The sequence below is a fragment of the Acyrthosiphon pisum genome, chromosome A1, assembly GCF_005508785.2.
Source record: "Acyrthosiphon pisum isolate AL4f chromosome A1, pea_aphid_22Mar2018_4r6ur, whole genome shotgun sequence".
Taxonomy (NCBI): domain Eukaryota; kingdom Metazoa; phylum Arthropoda; class Insecta; order Hemiptera; family Aphididae; genus Acyrthosiphon; species Acyrthosiphon pisum.
In genome coordinates, this window is record NC_042494.1 from 64,905,487 (window position 1) to 64,922,470 (window position 16,984).

Here is a 16,984-nt window from a genome sequence, read left to right on the forward strand (position 1 = left end):
TCTCATTATATAACGCGCTAGTCAGGTCTTTACTTGAATATGGCTCTTTAAATTGTTTGGTCCCCACATAACAAAAAAGATATTTTACGACTTGATAAAGTCCAAAATCGTTTTCTTGGCTTCCCAGGTAGCTGTCTTAACATTACTCACCCCCCTGCACGATTATGGGCCTATTAATGCGATACTGAAACTGGAACCACTATCAGAGCGCCGTAATAAATTCTCTATTAACTTTACTACCAAATTATTAGAAGGGCTCATTGATGCCCCCCGTCTACTAGAACAACTCAGCATTCGTATTCCTGGCAATACTAGGTCACAAGATTTTTTTTACCAGCCAATATGCAAAACGAATTTTGTTAAAAATTCCCCAATCATAAAAATGATGTCCATTACCAATAATAGTAGATCTCTAGTACCAAGGCCACATTAATGTTTGTATAGTTTTATATTATTAGTTTGTTACTTTATTATTACTATCATCAATTTATTATATTTAGTTCATCTATATACATATAATATGTCCTATTATATATCTTGCTTGTAAAAAGCCGAATGGCGTTAATTCATATAAATAAAAAAAATTAAAATATCTTCCGATATGAATCGACCGGTTTCGTACCTATTCAATTATGTTACACTCGATTACATTTTTTTGGTTTGGGAGTTCCAAATTGGGACATTTTATCGTTTTACCGTGAAGTTTTTGTCGTACAAAAATCAGTCTCTTATATATTAAATTTCGTATCCCCTACATAGTCGGAAATTGAAAGAACTTGCGTCATAACTCATAATATATTATTCTAAATCACTAGGTATGTTTAGCGTATTCGTTATAATAACCTATATATCTATATATTTAAATCTACATAATTCAATAAAGGAAAATATACATTTTTTAAATTGTGTGGAATATAATATTACGTATAAGTGGGCCTTTCGTTTATAAGACAACGTTTTAAAAATAAAATTAGGTTTTAACTTTAATGATTTATATTTAAATTCAAACAAAAGTGTTCAATTTCACCAACTATAATACTACATTTTCTGACCTTGTTATTTTCACGCTAAATCCATTTTGAGTTAATTAACTCGAGGTACAAAACAGTTTCCAGCTAAATATTGTTATAGCAATTAATAAACCTATATAAGGCTGTTTCCCGATGGAACCCTTTTAATAATAAATTACTCGGTATAAATAATTTTATGCTAAACTGCTGAAAAATTAAACTTTGTGCGCTTCGTGTGATATATAGTGTACTTTTAGCAAAATCCTCAAAAAAGGAATATTGAAACAAAATAATAGAACCGGAAGTTAACTATAGTAAACCTTACTGCCTTGTATTTCAGAACTTTTTATCTGATGAGTAATGATCAATAAAATTCATTTGAAATATCAGCTATATCTTAAAGTGTTTAATGTATTATGATTTATTACACAAACAAAATATAGGTATTTCAATTTTGCTTATGTTTTTCTAATTAAATAAAATTAAATAAAAAGAAATCTGTACAGGACTGGAGCAAGTGCGACAATGTACCAGATTTTGTGACCGTTTATGATGGATACACAACTAGAGATCCGATTTTGTTGAGATTCTGCGGATCCGGTGAAACTGTGCCCGTGACTACGTCTAGTGGGCCTGAACTGTTAGTTCAGTTTTCTACGTCACCATATGGCACTCTGATGTATCCGTTCGGTCCACTTCACGGATTTCAACTTCAAGTACAAGTGAGTACACATTTCAATGACTTTATATTAACGCTAATTTCTGACGAACATTATGCAGTCCACTATGAGTACAATAATAATCTGACGTATTCATTTATTATACATACTGGTATTTTGATCTATATTTTTTGTTATCAAGATATACACACACTTGCATTTCAATTACTCACCTGCCTACCTACATTATAATTATATAATTATTTTTGCTATAAATATTATTCACATGCCCTCAATATACTTAAATCAAAAAATATAATTACGATCATTGTTGATTATACTTGATATCAAAATTAAACCAAAAGTTTGAATACCAATTGTCGTTTGAAAGTTTGAAACTTATTTATTTTAAATATTCGAGCCGATTTTACCCTATTCGTGCCAACATTGCATTTAAATTCACAACAATGAATTTTGTCATAATAGGTATAATAGTTAATAATATATGACGCTATAAATTCGGTAAAGTTGATACAATTGACTTGTTTATATAATTATATCTGATTGAATTCTTATGTGTTTCATCTAAACTTTTTAAACAATAGAATACAAAATATATAAATCCTATATTCGCATACATCGTTATAATATATTTTACGTTTCATAACGTATTAGGTACTTATTAAGCGAATTTATAAGTTTCATACGAAGTAAATACATGGAATATCTTACAAAAAATATTTTAGGTATAAGTGATGGTCTAGACTAGCTGATATATTATTTCAAATATTCAATTTTTAAAATAATAATTGAGTAAAAATGTTGATCAATATTACGCTTAAAATACGTATATTGTAAAAAAAAAAAATAATATTAAAGATAATATAGTAACGAAAAATGTGATAAATATTATTTTGTTAATAAATGTAAACGGTACGTGTACTTATGAAGTATTGGATTTATAAGTTTAAGTGGAAATACACTCTCTACTCAAGAAGTTACACGTATTCTATGTATTAAAATTCCTGAACAATAATATAATAAAATTATAAAATCACTTTAGTCTTAAAGTTTAAACTTCAAAGTAAACAGAACTCATAATTAGTTTTATCGGTATCTACACAACTGCGAGGCCAGTCAAGCGACGCGTGGCAAATTTGCTAATAGTTTAATAATGATTAAATATAGGCTTGATTACACGATTATTGATACTATTCTCGCGCATCGAAAACCATTTAAACGACTTTAATTCTGTTTTATCTGATAGGATATTATTGTTACGAGTTTTTATCATACATTTTCCTTTTAAAGATTAAATTCCTGTTCACCGTGCATAGAAAAAACGATTTCAAACGTCGCGCCGTAGTTTGAGTGGCTTCACGAAATCGAAATAAATACGCGTTTACGGTTTGGCGTGAAATATATCGAAATCGGTGAAACCGGGATAATTGACTCCAGTGATATTTCACCCCTTTTATTTTAAATTTGTTGAAGGTTCGTGTAGTAGCGCCAATGACTATAACGAGCACCACGAGAAAAGTGTACAACTGTATAATGACGTGCAGTATAATTGTGTCAAAACGATTTTACATTCACATTGACCAAGACGTGGTATCGGGTGGCAAGCGTGGTCTGCTTCTGTTGTGAATTGGTTTAAAAATTGATTTTCATCACATTACAATACATACGTCATTATATCTAGTTTTCAATAATATTACACTTATATATATATATATATTTATTTATATAGTGTACATACATATTATTATATTCATAATATTTTATAATAATAAAATATTACTGTGACTGTTGGGAAGTATTTATTTTTGAAACGCACAATTCTTCTAAAATATCATAATCATAATTAATATTAAGTTTTATATTAAATTGTAGTCCATATACTTTCGACCAGGCTTTTCCTTTTTTCTTACCAGCTTGGAGACTATTTTTCAGGTATCTCTTAAACCATTATAATATTATAAATTTAAATAATTTGTAATAATACATTATGTATGTAGCATTCATCGGCCACATTGTGGCCTAAATTTTAACTTTATATAAATATAATAATATAATACATTTTTCCAACGACATTTTATTTAATTACTCAACATTGTATATTATATTATGCTGCTTTAGAGAGTACTAATAAACTGATGTAATAATATTCGTAATTATTTATACGTCAAGTTATTTCAATAATAATATGCATATTGAATTATTGTCACACGGCGTATCAGTTAGACTATTCAGGTACACACATTATACACCGTCAGTGTCGTATTCGTATTCCCAGTATTTTAATATTTTAAATATTTTTCAAGTGTGGTTTGTTACATATTATGTGGAAATACGTTATAGATAAGTAGGTAAGTGTATAGTGGGAGGAACCATGTAGGAGGTAACATAACCCTTAACCTATAACGGTAAGGCGAAATATTGTTGTTTGGTATACGTAATGGACATGACGACTAAATTCAATTTTTTGTACCTAATTAAGATTAAAGTAATTGGCAACTATATAGTTTTTGTTTGATGAAAAGCAACATAGTAATTTAATTAAGAACCGTATTGAATTTTATCATCAATAAATCGTGTTTATTTTAAAGCCACTATTATAAGCCAGTACTAATAGTATGTTTTTAAAAACAAAAATAAAACACGAAGACCTTACTGTGTATGAAAACACGTGATAACTTTTCCATTAGAATATTTATACAAACGGAAAATCCAACTTATTACAAAAATCAATTTCCGCTCATCGGTAGACATCCTATACGCTGTTGGTGTACTAGTATATTTACATATTGTAGTGTGTATTCAAATTAAGGATATTTCAATAGATGTTTGACCAAGCGATAACATTTACAACACGAAATGTTTTATTTTGCTTTTTGAGATGGGGATCTTCCCGTTAGACCGTATAGGCATATTATGAAAATACTTTTCAAAAAAAAAAAGAATACAAACAAACCTTTCAAGCGCAGTTCACGCTTGAATAGTAAATGATGTGGATCCAAGTAAACCAAGATAGGACTCTACATTATGTAAATACGGTTGTCGTCTTCCAAAATGCACGTATACCTATCAAAAAGGTGAATGTTGAGTTTAAAACGAGACCGTGAAATTTATCTCGACGAATAAAAATAACTATTACAAAATTGAAACAATACTTTCCTCGTAGATTGCTTGTGCGGCGTGATTAATGTTGAAATTAAAAAAAAAAATTATAACGCAATTGCGTCCATTCAGAGTAAATGTTTGAGTTTTTAATAACAAAGAGTTGTGGCCGTTTCAGGTACTCCACTGCTAAGTAATTTATACAACTTATCACAACTTAAATAAACCACGTTGGTTCTATAAAACAACCTATAGGTATATTTTAATCTGATAATTAAATAATGTTTTTTTGAACTAACTATTTAATTAAGTTTGTTTAAAAATAAAGAAATATTTTTATCTAAAACAAAATTTACTACGCACAATATTATTATAATACTTAATATTATATATACATACTGGCATGGCAAAGTTTTCAAATCGTGCGTATTGTTATAGAGCCCAAAAAGACCATAATCCTTTGAAAATGATATTAATCTACTATTGAAGTTGAAATATAATATGTAAATTATATGAATATATTATACTAGGTAGGTATACTACGTTAAATGATAATACAATAAAGTATTAAGTATAATTGATTAATATATTTTAAAGACGCTCTAATAATATTTTCTGAACTTTAATAAAAAGTAATGAAAGTACCTACATTTTAAGAATTAATTAAATATATATCATAAATTTCACGAATTTTTTTCGTGAAGGTTTAGTTACTCAACTTTCTCAAAGTTCCATTTGTATTAATTTTTTAATCTATAGACTGCGCTACATAGACTTTCCCGTCCTAAAAATTATGCAAGTACGAAATAAGTAGAAAAAAAATACTTACAATACACATCATTATAAAATTTATACCTCCGCTCAAAATGCATAACAATCATGAGTAACGACTAAAAGAAAATAATGATACATTTAATGAATTATTTGCAAGACTGCTGATAAAAAGTAGAATTTGAAATATTTTTTTTTCGAATAAAAGTTGTGCTCTATGGTGTTGGTGTATTTAGGTGTAAACTATCTAAAAATCGTATTTATAAAAACAGAAAAATATGTCATAAATCTATGTATACAGTTTAGATGTATAACTTGATCATCCATTATGGTTCGAATAACTTATCCGTTAAAGAATTAAACCACTTGAAAATAAATGTATGATAGGTATCACTTGAATATAAGAATGAGATGACCAACAAACGGTTTCAAACAATAAAGTTAATTAATTTTACAATGGAGGTACCTATTGGAACATTCAATATATTATGAAACATGATCGTTATTGGTTATTAATTATTATATTATGTATCTAGTAAACAATGAAATGTTAATCAATGGAACAATGCGATGCATTCGTATTTCAATTACATCAAAAATGGAAATATTTATTTTTAATATCTAATATAATGCAAAATGTAGAATAGGTACCTATAATATAATGTACAAACGTATAGTCAAACATTATTTTATTAATTATTTCTATCAAACAGCGTTCAATCAAAAATAATTACATATTTTGATGTAGGTAGTAATCAAGTGAATAGAAATATAGAGTAACAGTAATTAAACTAGTACTTACAAAATGAAAAAGTTTTAAAAACTAAGGAAAATAAATAATTTCATGATGCTATAAATCCTAAAAAAAATGTATTTCAAATGTTGTATGACGTAAGTATTTAAAATACAGTTTTATTTTATAAAGAGATCGGACAAATGATTAGCATATACTATTATTTTTATCATACACGCAAACATTAATTAAAAAATGTAAAAATAAACTGAAATTGGGAGAAAAAAAATAGTGTAATTTTATTTCATGTTTGGGGCTTTGGTGTTTAATATACGCAATGCTTTGGTTATTTAGGTACACTTTGTGGATATCGAATCGATCAAGTACACCAAGAACAAACGGTGTGAATTCTGGATACGGAACACTGGCCGTGGTTGGTTGCACGCGCCTTACCACTCTTTGCCGGAGAACACGACGTGCTGGTATCATCTACAAGCCACCCCGGCCGGTGTCGCGGCTGCCGGATATCCGGTGGATCGTGAATCCGGCTCCGGTCCCAGGTACAAGGTATGGGTATCCGTACTCAAGTTCTACGTGACGGGCCCTCAGACCCGGGACTGTACGACCAACCTGATGGTGTGGGACGGAAACTCTTCCTGTCATCCATTCTGGTGAGTTGAACTGTTTGTTATATTTTTATATCATATTATTTATTCTTTCATATTATACAAGTATTCGTTTACGACCTGCGTGCAGTCGTGTACGTACACAATAATGTAATCATATGACGCTTGCCCTTAATCTCTATTGTGATATTATATGAGTGTTTGTGACGTGATGTACGATTGCCTATTCTTTAATAATACCATATTATGTATAATCGTTCAGTGATTCGAGAAACGCCTCGTCGTCCGAGTACCAGCACAACAACAGCATGCTGTTGGCCAACTACTGTCCCGGCCAAACGCCAAGGTCTTGCGATCATTTCCTGTTGACCCGGCAACAGCGTCCGTGCACGCTATCCGAGAGTTTCCTGTCCACATCCCGGTCGCTCACTGTCCAGTTGAACATACAGCACGCCACGGCTCTCAGGTAAGACATTTATCTTTTATTCGATAAACACATATTATAATAAACACATGCGTATATAAATATATAAAGTGAACAAGCTACGTTTTTATCGATGGATTGATGAGTGTCTTAGACCATTTGCTTTTGTAGTAAAATGTCTACGCACGGTCAGTTGGCAGTGGTGATGGTGGTAGTAACAGTGGTTATAGTGTTGTACAGTAGGGGGTAGAAGGGGCTAACGACCGTTTTGACGCCATCATTATTTTCCACAGACCGGTATCGTTTAAAGCTCTGTACGAATTCGTCGACCTGCACCAGGACGGAAGCTCGTGGCCCGAAACCGGAAGTATGTGTTCCAGGATTTTCCGAAGGCCCACGCACTCGCCTTCTAGTACAATAGCCATCCGTTCACCGAAAAACGTATTCTTTTACGGAAGAGGAGGCAATAAAAATTTAAGGTAAACTTAATGCTTAATATTACATTCACGTACTATAAATTATATATGTAGCGGGTAGACCGGTTATACCATATACGAATAGATGTAGGTATATAATATACTTAGGTGCGCAATTGTATTCAATAATACCACCCTACGCATGAACAATAGGTACCTAAATTATATCATTGTTAGTCTTATATCGTCCAAGTCCATACAATACGAATAGTTTACCCCGTTTACTCTATCTGAAACTCGAAAATTTATTGGTTTATCTGACAAGAGGTTTTATTGTTCGAGTTTCAACTTTAGATATTTTTATCAATGTTACCATCCCGCACACCCATACATTTGGAATATTTATCGGATATATTATGTATTTTATTTAGACTGTTTTCACGACCGTAAAACAAATGTCCAAAAGTGAACAATAATCTTTTACCTAATATAATATATTTTATTTTAAACACATCACTTAAATAAATGTATGTTTTCTCTGTTCTTGTTTGAACAACTGTAATCGTATATTCATATTGTTTGCATTCATGCTAATGTATTTTAACTTACAGTCGCAAATATTTATTTTGCATTCCATTAACGTTCAAAAATTCCCGGTAAGTTGTCTTTAAACGGGGTTAAGCTGGAATAGTAAATAACGCTTGTTAGTCTTCACTTTTATTTTTGTCTACATTTTATATAATATAATAGATCCATTATATTTTGCGTATAAAAAAATTGTACGTTTTAAAATCACAAATTACACTGCCTGGCTGCCTATAATTGATTTCAAACGATTAAAAACTGATTACACTACAAAAATTTCATTGACACAAATACAAACACATCGATATTGTAACGATGTGGGTCATTGTTCTTAACTTTTTTTTATGCCGTTTTAAAGTTGCGTATTCAGACTGGAAGGACAGCCCGGCGATGTGGCTAAGGTGACAATACTTACGATCGGCTCGGGAGATCGGAGTTGTTATAGCCGTTTGAACAAAGACCGAGGTACTTTACAGTGCGTGGGTGACATCGGATCGTCTCTGAGTGTTTTGGACGAGGTAAACGGCCCGAAGACCATGCTGGTGCCAAGGCACTGTTTGTGTTCGACCAACACGTCCCTGTTGCCGTACACGTTCGTCACGTTGGGCTCGAAGGCTTCGATGGTGTGGGATGTGTTCAACATGAACTCCACCGAAGACTTCCGACTCCACTACTTCGAGGCCACCGTGCAGTTCGTCAGGAGAGAGGTGGTGCCGAAACGATGTGAGGTGAAGAGCAATTTGCTGACCGGGCCTGGCGGCCATTTCACATTCCACTCGCATCACAACGTAAGTACCAGTACAATGATGCACCCATGACTGCAGTAATGCAGTAATGCACTCTAAAACCTTTTTAATGTATCATAATACCTATTTTATTCTTCGCTTCGTCTCTACATACCTATATTATTGTATTTTCGAGTACTCGAGCGTTGTCGACTTATATAATATTACATTTCGCGACAACAATAATAATATCATAATTTTTATCGTTTCTCAGACCACGTGCGAATCCCACTTCGTCATACTCACCCAGCAAAAGTACACCAACAGTTATCTGTACGCCAAGTTGCCCGGATTGGCGATGCCGGACTCGTCGCACGCGGTGCCCAACAATACCCAACACGTGCACTGCCCGACCAACAATCGGTTCATAGTACACGCCGGCGACACGGTCCACACAGTCGTCTGTCCGGACCCGTATTACACAGTCGAGGTTTGTCACCTAAATATTTCTATATTTAATATCATATTATTATTATAAAATATTTATAGCTGATAATCCTGCACGGTATACTCATCGCGGTGTTATAATAACAATAATGATAATAAAAAAAATGACATACGTAGGACGCGGCAGTGGGTTCTGACGAGTACATTTTGACGTGAGTTCGTGAACCGAGCATATTAGAGTCAAAGTATATTTTATTTACGGAAAAAGATGATATTTCAATTTAATTGTTACAAACGATTAAGTTAGTTCAATTACATCAGTTAAATGGCCCGTTTCATTATTTACATTAATCCCAACGGGAATATTGACCTTGTGTCGAAAATTTCATTTTACGGTTATTAGATATTAACGTGGTAACGACAAATGCGCGCGGTACACAACCAGGGCAAAGTTTTCACTAGACAACGATTACTAATAACGTAAAACTATGTAAGTATTATTATTATTATTATCACGAAATGTAATCGAGCAACAATTAATCGTTCCATCTGATCTAAGTCAGTAAGTGATCACACCGCTCCTTATAACTCACCGTGACCCACTGCCTCAGTGCCACGCCCAATTTATTGATAATCTAATCTAATCGTTTACGAGCTTAGGAAATGGAAAGTACAGATTACAATATCTTTCGATATATTCCAATAATAAGTTAAAGATAGTTTCAAATTATCAATAATTTTTGGAAAGTGAAGTAAAAATTATGAATTATATTTTAAATTGGCGTGTCACTGATATAATGTGCGCGTGTTACTCCGTGACATGCGTGACATAAGTTCACCATCCCTGCCCTATAGCATAATATCAACGTCAAAGTCCGAGAGAACCGAAAATTCATTATCACCGCCTATGCATTGTATGTGTGGCAGGTGTTTTCGGATGGATGGCACACCAGAGACGTCATGTCGAATTCTTCTCGAGACATCGTCATCGAGTTCATTCCAATCGATCCGGGCTCGTACACAGTGTCTTGGATACAACTCTCGTCCAGGTATGGTTCATTCTTGCATCCTCTAAACCGAAACCAATTACGGGCATTAGTTAAGTATACTTAATCCTCGTTGTCGTTAAACAGTAGCTATAAGACTTTAACATAATTTCGTGTTTGCCGCAAAATACGGATTCTTGACTTAAGACCCACGTTAAACTATAAACTAATATCATAATAAATTACAACTTACGACTTATTAATTTTGTATTATATATTACGCGTTCACCCCGGGCTATGGCACAAAAACCAACACAAGGTAATAGTGAAACGGATGTTATTTCAACAAGTGTATTATATTTCGTGCATATTTTTTAACAGAAAATTAATTTAACGGGAAAATTATTTTGACACGTGTACAGAAACTATAGATATACAATACCTAGCCGTTCACAAACAATGTTTCGGAAAAATAACGCTTTTCTTAAAAAATTTTTTCCGTTTAATTTTCATGTGCGTTTTTAATAATATTTAGATAATAATTTAGTTGAAAGAAAATAGAGAAATATAGTTTACACAAAATAATAACCTAACCTACTCGATTGATGTAATGAAATATGCCGCACGCTGGTTGTGAAACGTATCAAAATACCTCATGAATTACTAACTAACTCTAATTGGGACCTAGGGACTCGTTTGCCTAGGTTGTTAAAAAATTATTCCGGCAAGCACTATACCTCTCAAGGGTACATAATAAATAATATACAGTGTTTCCGCATTATAACATAAAGGCGGCCTGTAAAAAATAATAATAAATAAATCTCAGTTAAGCAATCAAAAATATTTTGCTTGTTACTATAATGTTGTTGCTAGACAACAAATTTGTCATTGCATTATAAGATATTACGAAATAACTAAGAGCTTATAAATAATATATGGTCAAGTTAGTATATACACTTAAATATGGTTACCTGATAAACGGAAGTGTACACGTCACGTATTTCATCTTTATCTGTAATTTTAGTATTTTACGCTCTGCGCACCGCATCGATTTCGACAGAAGTGCAAAATATATATTATATTGTGTCTACAATAATATACAGAATGGGGTTTAGAGAGACTTAGTCAACCTCAAAAATGTAAAAAAAAGAAATCTGCTATTTGTGCAGTGCAATTGACTCGTACATTATGGATATAACAAAGTCTGCAGTATACCCTTATATGATACTATTCGTATCGTATTTACTATTTCCTATGTACGAAAGGCATAAAGTGACAATTTTTTTTCTCTTAAAAATGTAGTTTTATTTTTACCGTAAAATAAAATACGACAATGAAATCCGAAACAGTATGTTTAAATAACGACATGATCCCTACTGCAAACACGACTGCAATGAACCAGTAATAGAAAATCACGAGTAAAATTATAAATATTATAACTAGTACCTCTTAACTCTTAGGCTTTATTAGACGTTTTGATTTTGAGCAAGTTATGAGCATTTTAAAATTGTTTTGTACATTTTTAAATACGTTATTAGATAATTTAATATTATTAAGTTATTATTAATGTTATGAAGTGTTTATAAATAAAAAAAAATGTCTTAAAAACTTAAAAATTTTGAATAATGCAAAACAAAAATTAAATTTTTTATTCCTTGATATATGAAACAAATGTTGTACTTGGAAAGCATTGTTTTAGGACACTTAAAAAATGCTATTTGCGTTGGAATCCGCTACAAACTATAATAACATAGTTCAAAATTAAAATATCAAACAAATCCTACGTGAACCTCCTCATATATTATTTAATATTTTTACCTTGAAATCTGATGATTGACCATAATTCACTCCAATACATAACAAAGTAAAATACTTTTAATTAAACGTACGATTGCATTTAGTAATACGGATAGATACTAATACATGCGTGTTTATAATAAAACATGTGCTCTCTTGTTTTTGCCATGCGATAACGTGACCGAAGGTGATATTGACCCCCCCCCCCCCTGGAGCACAGCCCCATAGTTTATAATAAATAAAAATTATTTCATATATTGTTATATACATAGGTATAAAATGTATAGCACATGGAATTACCTACTCCTCGTATTCCCTACTTTTTCATCTAATCCAGCGTAATCAAAGGGAAAAAAGTGAGATGCGCACCTCTATATAATATTGTTATATTATAATATGCAAAATAATTTCGTTTCCTCCCGCCCTTTGGACTTGTCCTCAAGAACCGCCATACTCAATTGGTATCGTATATCGTTCAACCTTTTTGTGTTTTTTTTTTTTTTGAAACGAAAATAGGATCCGAGCAGACGGGCCGTACTGCCACAGCCAGTGCCCTGAGCTGGACGCGTGCATCAACGAGTCGCTGTGGTGCGATGGCGTGGAACACTGTCCGTCCGGTTACGATGAATCGTTCGGGTACTGCATGCACCTTCTCTATACGCACCTGGTGTACAGCATCGCCCTGACCGTGGCCATCATCATCGTGGCCGTGTCGTCGGGGCTCACCATCCTGTGGTTCCGGCGGTTCCGCTCGGCGTCGTCAGCGGCGGCCGGATGCCGAAGCCCGTCCGCCAAGTCCGCGGAGACGGAAGCGGTCGTGTCGGCGCGCGACGTGGTTTACTGACATAAGGTCAACGACGTAGTGCACTACGTCGAATACGATCGCGTCACCACCGTCTGATCGGCAGCAGGCGATTGACTCGAACGAGAAATCACCGTCGTCGTCATTATCATCATCATCATCATCACTACGCGCGTGCCTCTTATTATGCATAACAATTTTGTAGCTCCCCTAACTTATACCATTGACGCGGCGTTATTCCCGGTCTACACGTGGCCAGTATTCCATCCTAGGGTGGTTTAATATAGGGTGAAGTGTTTGTTTTTTTTGGCTATAGTGACCCCCCCTCCCCCGCCACCGGACTGGCTTGAAATTCTTAGCATCGTGTAAATCGGTCTAGCTTGTGCCAAGTCAGGATAATAGTAAGCCAGGATAATCATCGGAAGTACTATTACCATCATTCTAGCCTAGCTTTAAATACTAGCCCCTCGTGTGGACCGGGCATTAAGGAGAGACATTTTTTTTTTTTTTTTTATGCGTTTTGAGGGAACAAAATTTGATCCGAAAACGTCTATTGTGGGCACAGCACATTTACTATACACGTGTATAAATTTTAGGAGGTGTGGTGTGCAGTGGTACAGCGTTTTCGCTGCGAAAGAGTTGGTGATTTACACGGCCATCGAATACTGTAATCGTAGACCGAAACGCCGCCGACGTATCGAATATTTTTGTTGAAAAAAAAACATTATGTCACGCGTCGTGTGGAAAAGACTTTTGGTTTGAGGGCGTGCGACTGATGTTGTACGTATATTCTTTATTATTATTATTTTCTCTCTCTCTCACTCTCTCTTTCTTTTCGTCCAAATCACATGGTTCACAGAATTCGGGCAACGGAGTGCCAACGCCTCCTCATGTCTCACCCCGCCCAAAGCCAATATCAGCCCTGACCAGCGGGGCGTGAAATCGACGTTATTGCTCGGTCCAAACATATATTATCTGACCCGACCTAGTTAATTCTTTTTACGCCACAGGCACCGCCACCACCACCACCGCCACCATCGTTCGGTGGTCGCCAAAATTCGGTCGTAATTTTCTGACTTGTAAAAACAAAATATCCGAACCGTGCAATATCGTTGGTTATTATGTACACCGCTCGCTCTTTTCAGACGGTGGGTAAGAGGGTTTGGGGCGAGGGTGTAAATCTCTATACGGCGGCAGATTTGTTTCGCTCTTTTGCACGAAAGTCCAATATTATCACACAAACATAATATGCGGACGTACGTGGATAAGCTAATGTAACGCGATAATCACATACCGGATACGTTATGATATAATACATTATATCTATGAAGGTACAACTTCCACTTGTTTTACGACCTCCAAGGTTTATATCCCAACGGAACTATATACCTAACCGTACTTCAGAGTAATAATAATGACGTACATTATTATACGTTGAGTGATTTCTTTCATCACAAAACAGTCATTTTCTCGGCGAATATTTTGTTTTTTTATTTTTTTTTATACCTATTTATATAATATTATAATATCTGTTAAATATTTTAACCTACAATATATAGGTACATTTTAAACATCATATTCAACCCAATCAAAATATTTTTCCGATTATTATAAAAATTTAATTTCAAACCAGCCGAATAGACGCAATATTATAATAGCATTTTATTTGCAGAAGAGCTGAGTGGGTGCACTTCTCCGCTCATCTAATCTTTAAATAGGTAATCTTATAAGTATTTCAAGTTTTGTTCGTGGTTCGAAGTTCGATTTGTATGATATGTATAAACACATTTTGCTTCAGAGTATGGAGTTAAAATGTACGGGGTAATATTTCCGAAATTAAAAAAATTATACCGATTATACTAATATAGTGTTTAACGACTTCTAATTATCAATGTAATATAATAATTTCAAAAATACGTACGTTTACCAAATGACTGACATTTTTTTGATTAAAAAAATAATCACCTATATAATATAATATGATACACTATATTGTGTATATTAATTATATAAATACGTCAAAGGAACAACCGTTTACGCTTTTTCGATTGAACATACACCAGCTATATATATGTAACCTCCTCTGCATTTTGTCCTCTATATAACGTACACATTATATTTCGTGTTTCATTTGGACTGAGTCGCAAAGAGTTCTTAATTGAAAACCTTTGAACAGCTCACGTATAAGAGAGTCTATATTACTACCGGCTGTAGAGAATATCGGGAAGATTTACTAATTTATAAAATAGCGGTGTAATTGAATCTCCACATTAGATACCCCCCTCCCAAGCGTTTTAAATTAATTAGTAAATAGTACATGGGTATTATTATTTTCTGTACATATGTATAGTGTAGGAGTAGCCTACATATGGGTCACGTATAATAGCCATTATAGGTACATTCATGATGTATACAGAGTGGTTCACGAAACATAGTTATTTTTTAAAAGTAGGTACTTTAACATAAACATCATATTTTCACATACTTAGATTTCAATTAGATAGGAGGTAGACGGTACCCACATTTTGTGATGGTACACACTATTTGTTTTTCAAACGAGAACCGCCTTTTTTATCATGTAAATTGTCAGTCTGAAGATTTTTGAAAATGTTTATGCATCTAAATCGAAATTAAAAGCTACGTAATATAGTTTTTGAGTAGTTAAACTTTAAGCGTGGCGCGGTCCGTAGTCCGTACACTCAACTGCGAAAACGCTCTGAGTGTACGTATTGGCCGGTGTTGCAAGCTCTCGGATGGGTGACCACCCGGGACTTTAGCAACAAATCCTTGCCACACATACAAACGTGTTTTAACCAACCGTTCCTCCCACTACAAACAACCCACAAACAAAAACAACTAATGGCCATAGTTTCCGGGTTAAGCTCAAAAAAAAAAAACTTTATGTACTAAAGAACGAGGAAAATAATAAATCATCTACTTAAAAATTTTACATAAAAAGGGTCGTTCTCATTTGTAAAAATGCAGTTTTTACCGTGACAGGAAAATCCTTGAAATGCATAAAATATTCCATATTTATGTTTTCCGAACAGCGTAGGTACTAATGTATTATCTAATACTTGCACAAGATTATAACTTTTAACTATAAGCAATGAATTCCCCGTCGTTGAAATCCATTTGCCACTTCTCAGTTTTCTCTTGTTTTGGATGGAATTTATTATGATTATTGTTTTGTTAAACTCTGCAAAGACAGCAAGTAAATACATTCATATCGTTGAGGATGTTACATAATATACTTTTACGAGGCATACAAGTATTTAGATAACTTTGTTGTTAAATAGTTTTTAAGGACGTCAAAGAAAAAGCTGTATTGTTATTACAGGCAAAAGAAAAAATTATTAACAATATTAATTATTCGTTTAATGGTACACTTAATTCTTACAAAGTTTTTTTTTCTAATAAATAATTGCCTTTAAAATCTGTTCAGTTGTGTATAGTAATTACACAATAGTAATACGTATATTAAATTACTTTTTTTCAAAGTTTTTCGTGTAATTATCAATCCCATTTTTTTGTCTTCGTTTCAGTGTATCTGTAAGTATATATATATTTACTTAACATATTTTGTCCAACACTCCAACGAACTCTAGTCGGGTGTTTGGCGAGTTTATTGAGATTTATTTTGTTTTTGTAATTCCCACTAATGGATTTCTAAAATCTATCGATTGTGCATTATACTTCAAAGGCGATTAGGATAAATAGAAAGTTATGTTAGGTACACATAAAGTGTTCAGTATATTGTATATACCTATGTATAATACTATAATGCAGATATGTATGTGTACCAAATCCAACAAACGAATTAGGCAAAAAGGAATAAAATGTTTAATACAACAATATGAAGAGGACACTAAATGTACAAGTG

General features: G+C 33.3%; 1 protein-coding gene across 1 annotated transcript in view; it reads left to right on the forward strand.

Moving 5' to 3' along the window:
- LOC100571486 overlaps positions 1-16,003 on the forward strand; it is a 59,436-nt gene extending 43,433 nt beyond the window's left edge. Inside the window, exons 5-12 of the mRNA XM_003244528.4 lie at positions 1,517-1,732; positions 6,648-6,964; positions 7,182-7,385; positions 7,637-7,822; positions 8,703-9,132; positions 9,344-9,559; positions 10,444-10,565; positions 12,816-16,003. Of these exons, the coding sequence (XP_003244576.2) occupies positions 1,517-1,732; positions 6,648-6,964; positions 7,182-7,385; positions 7,637-7,822; positions 8,703-9,132; positions 9,344-9,559; positions 10,444-10,565; positions 12,816-13,143 (2,019 nt within the window). The 3' untranslated portion in view covers positions 13,144-16,003. The remainder of the gene's footprint in view (positions 1-1,516; positions 1,733-6,647; positions 6,965-7,181; positions 7,386-7,636; positions 7,823-8,702; positions 9,133-9,343; positions 9,560-10,443; positions 10,566-12,815) is intronic.
- Positions 16,004-16,984: the final 981 nt, after the last annotated feature.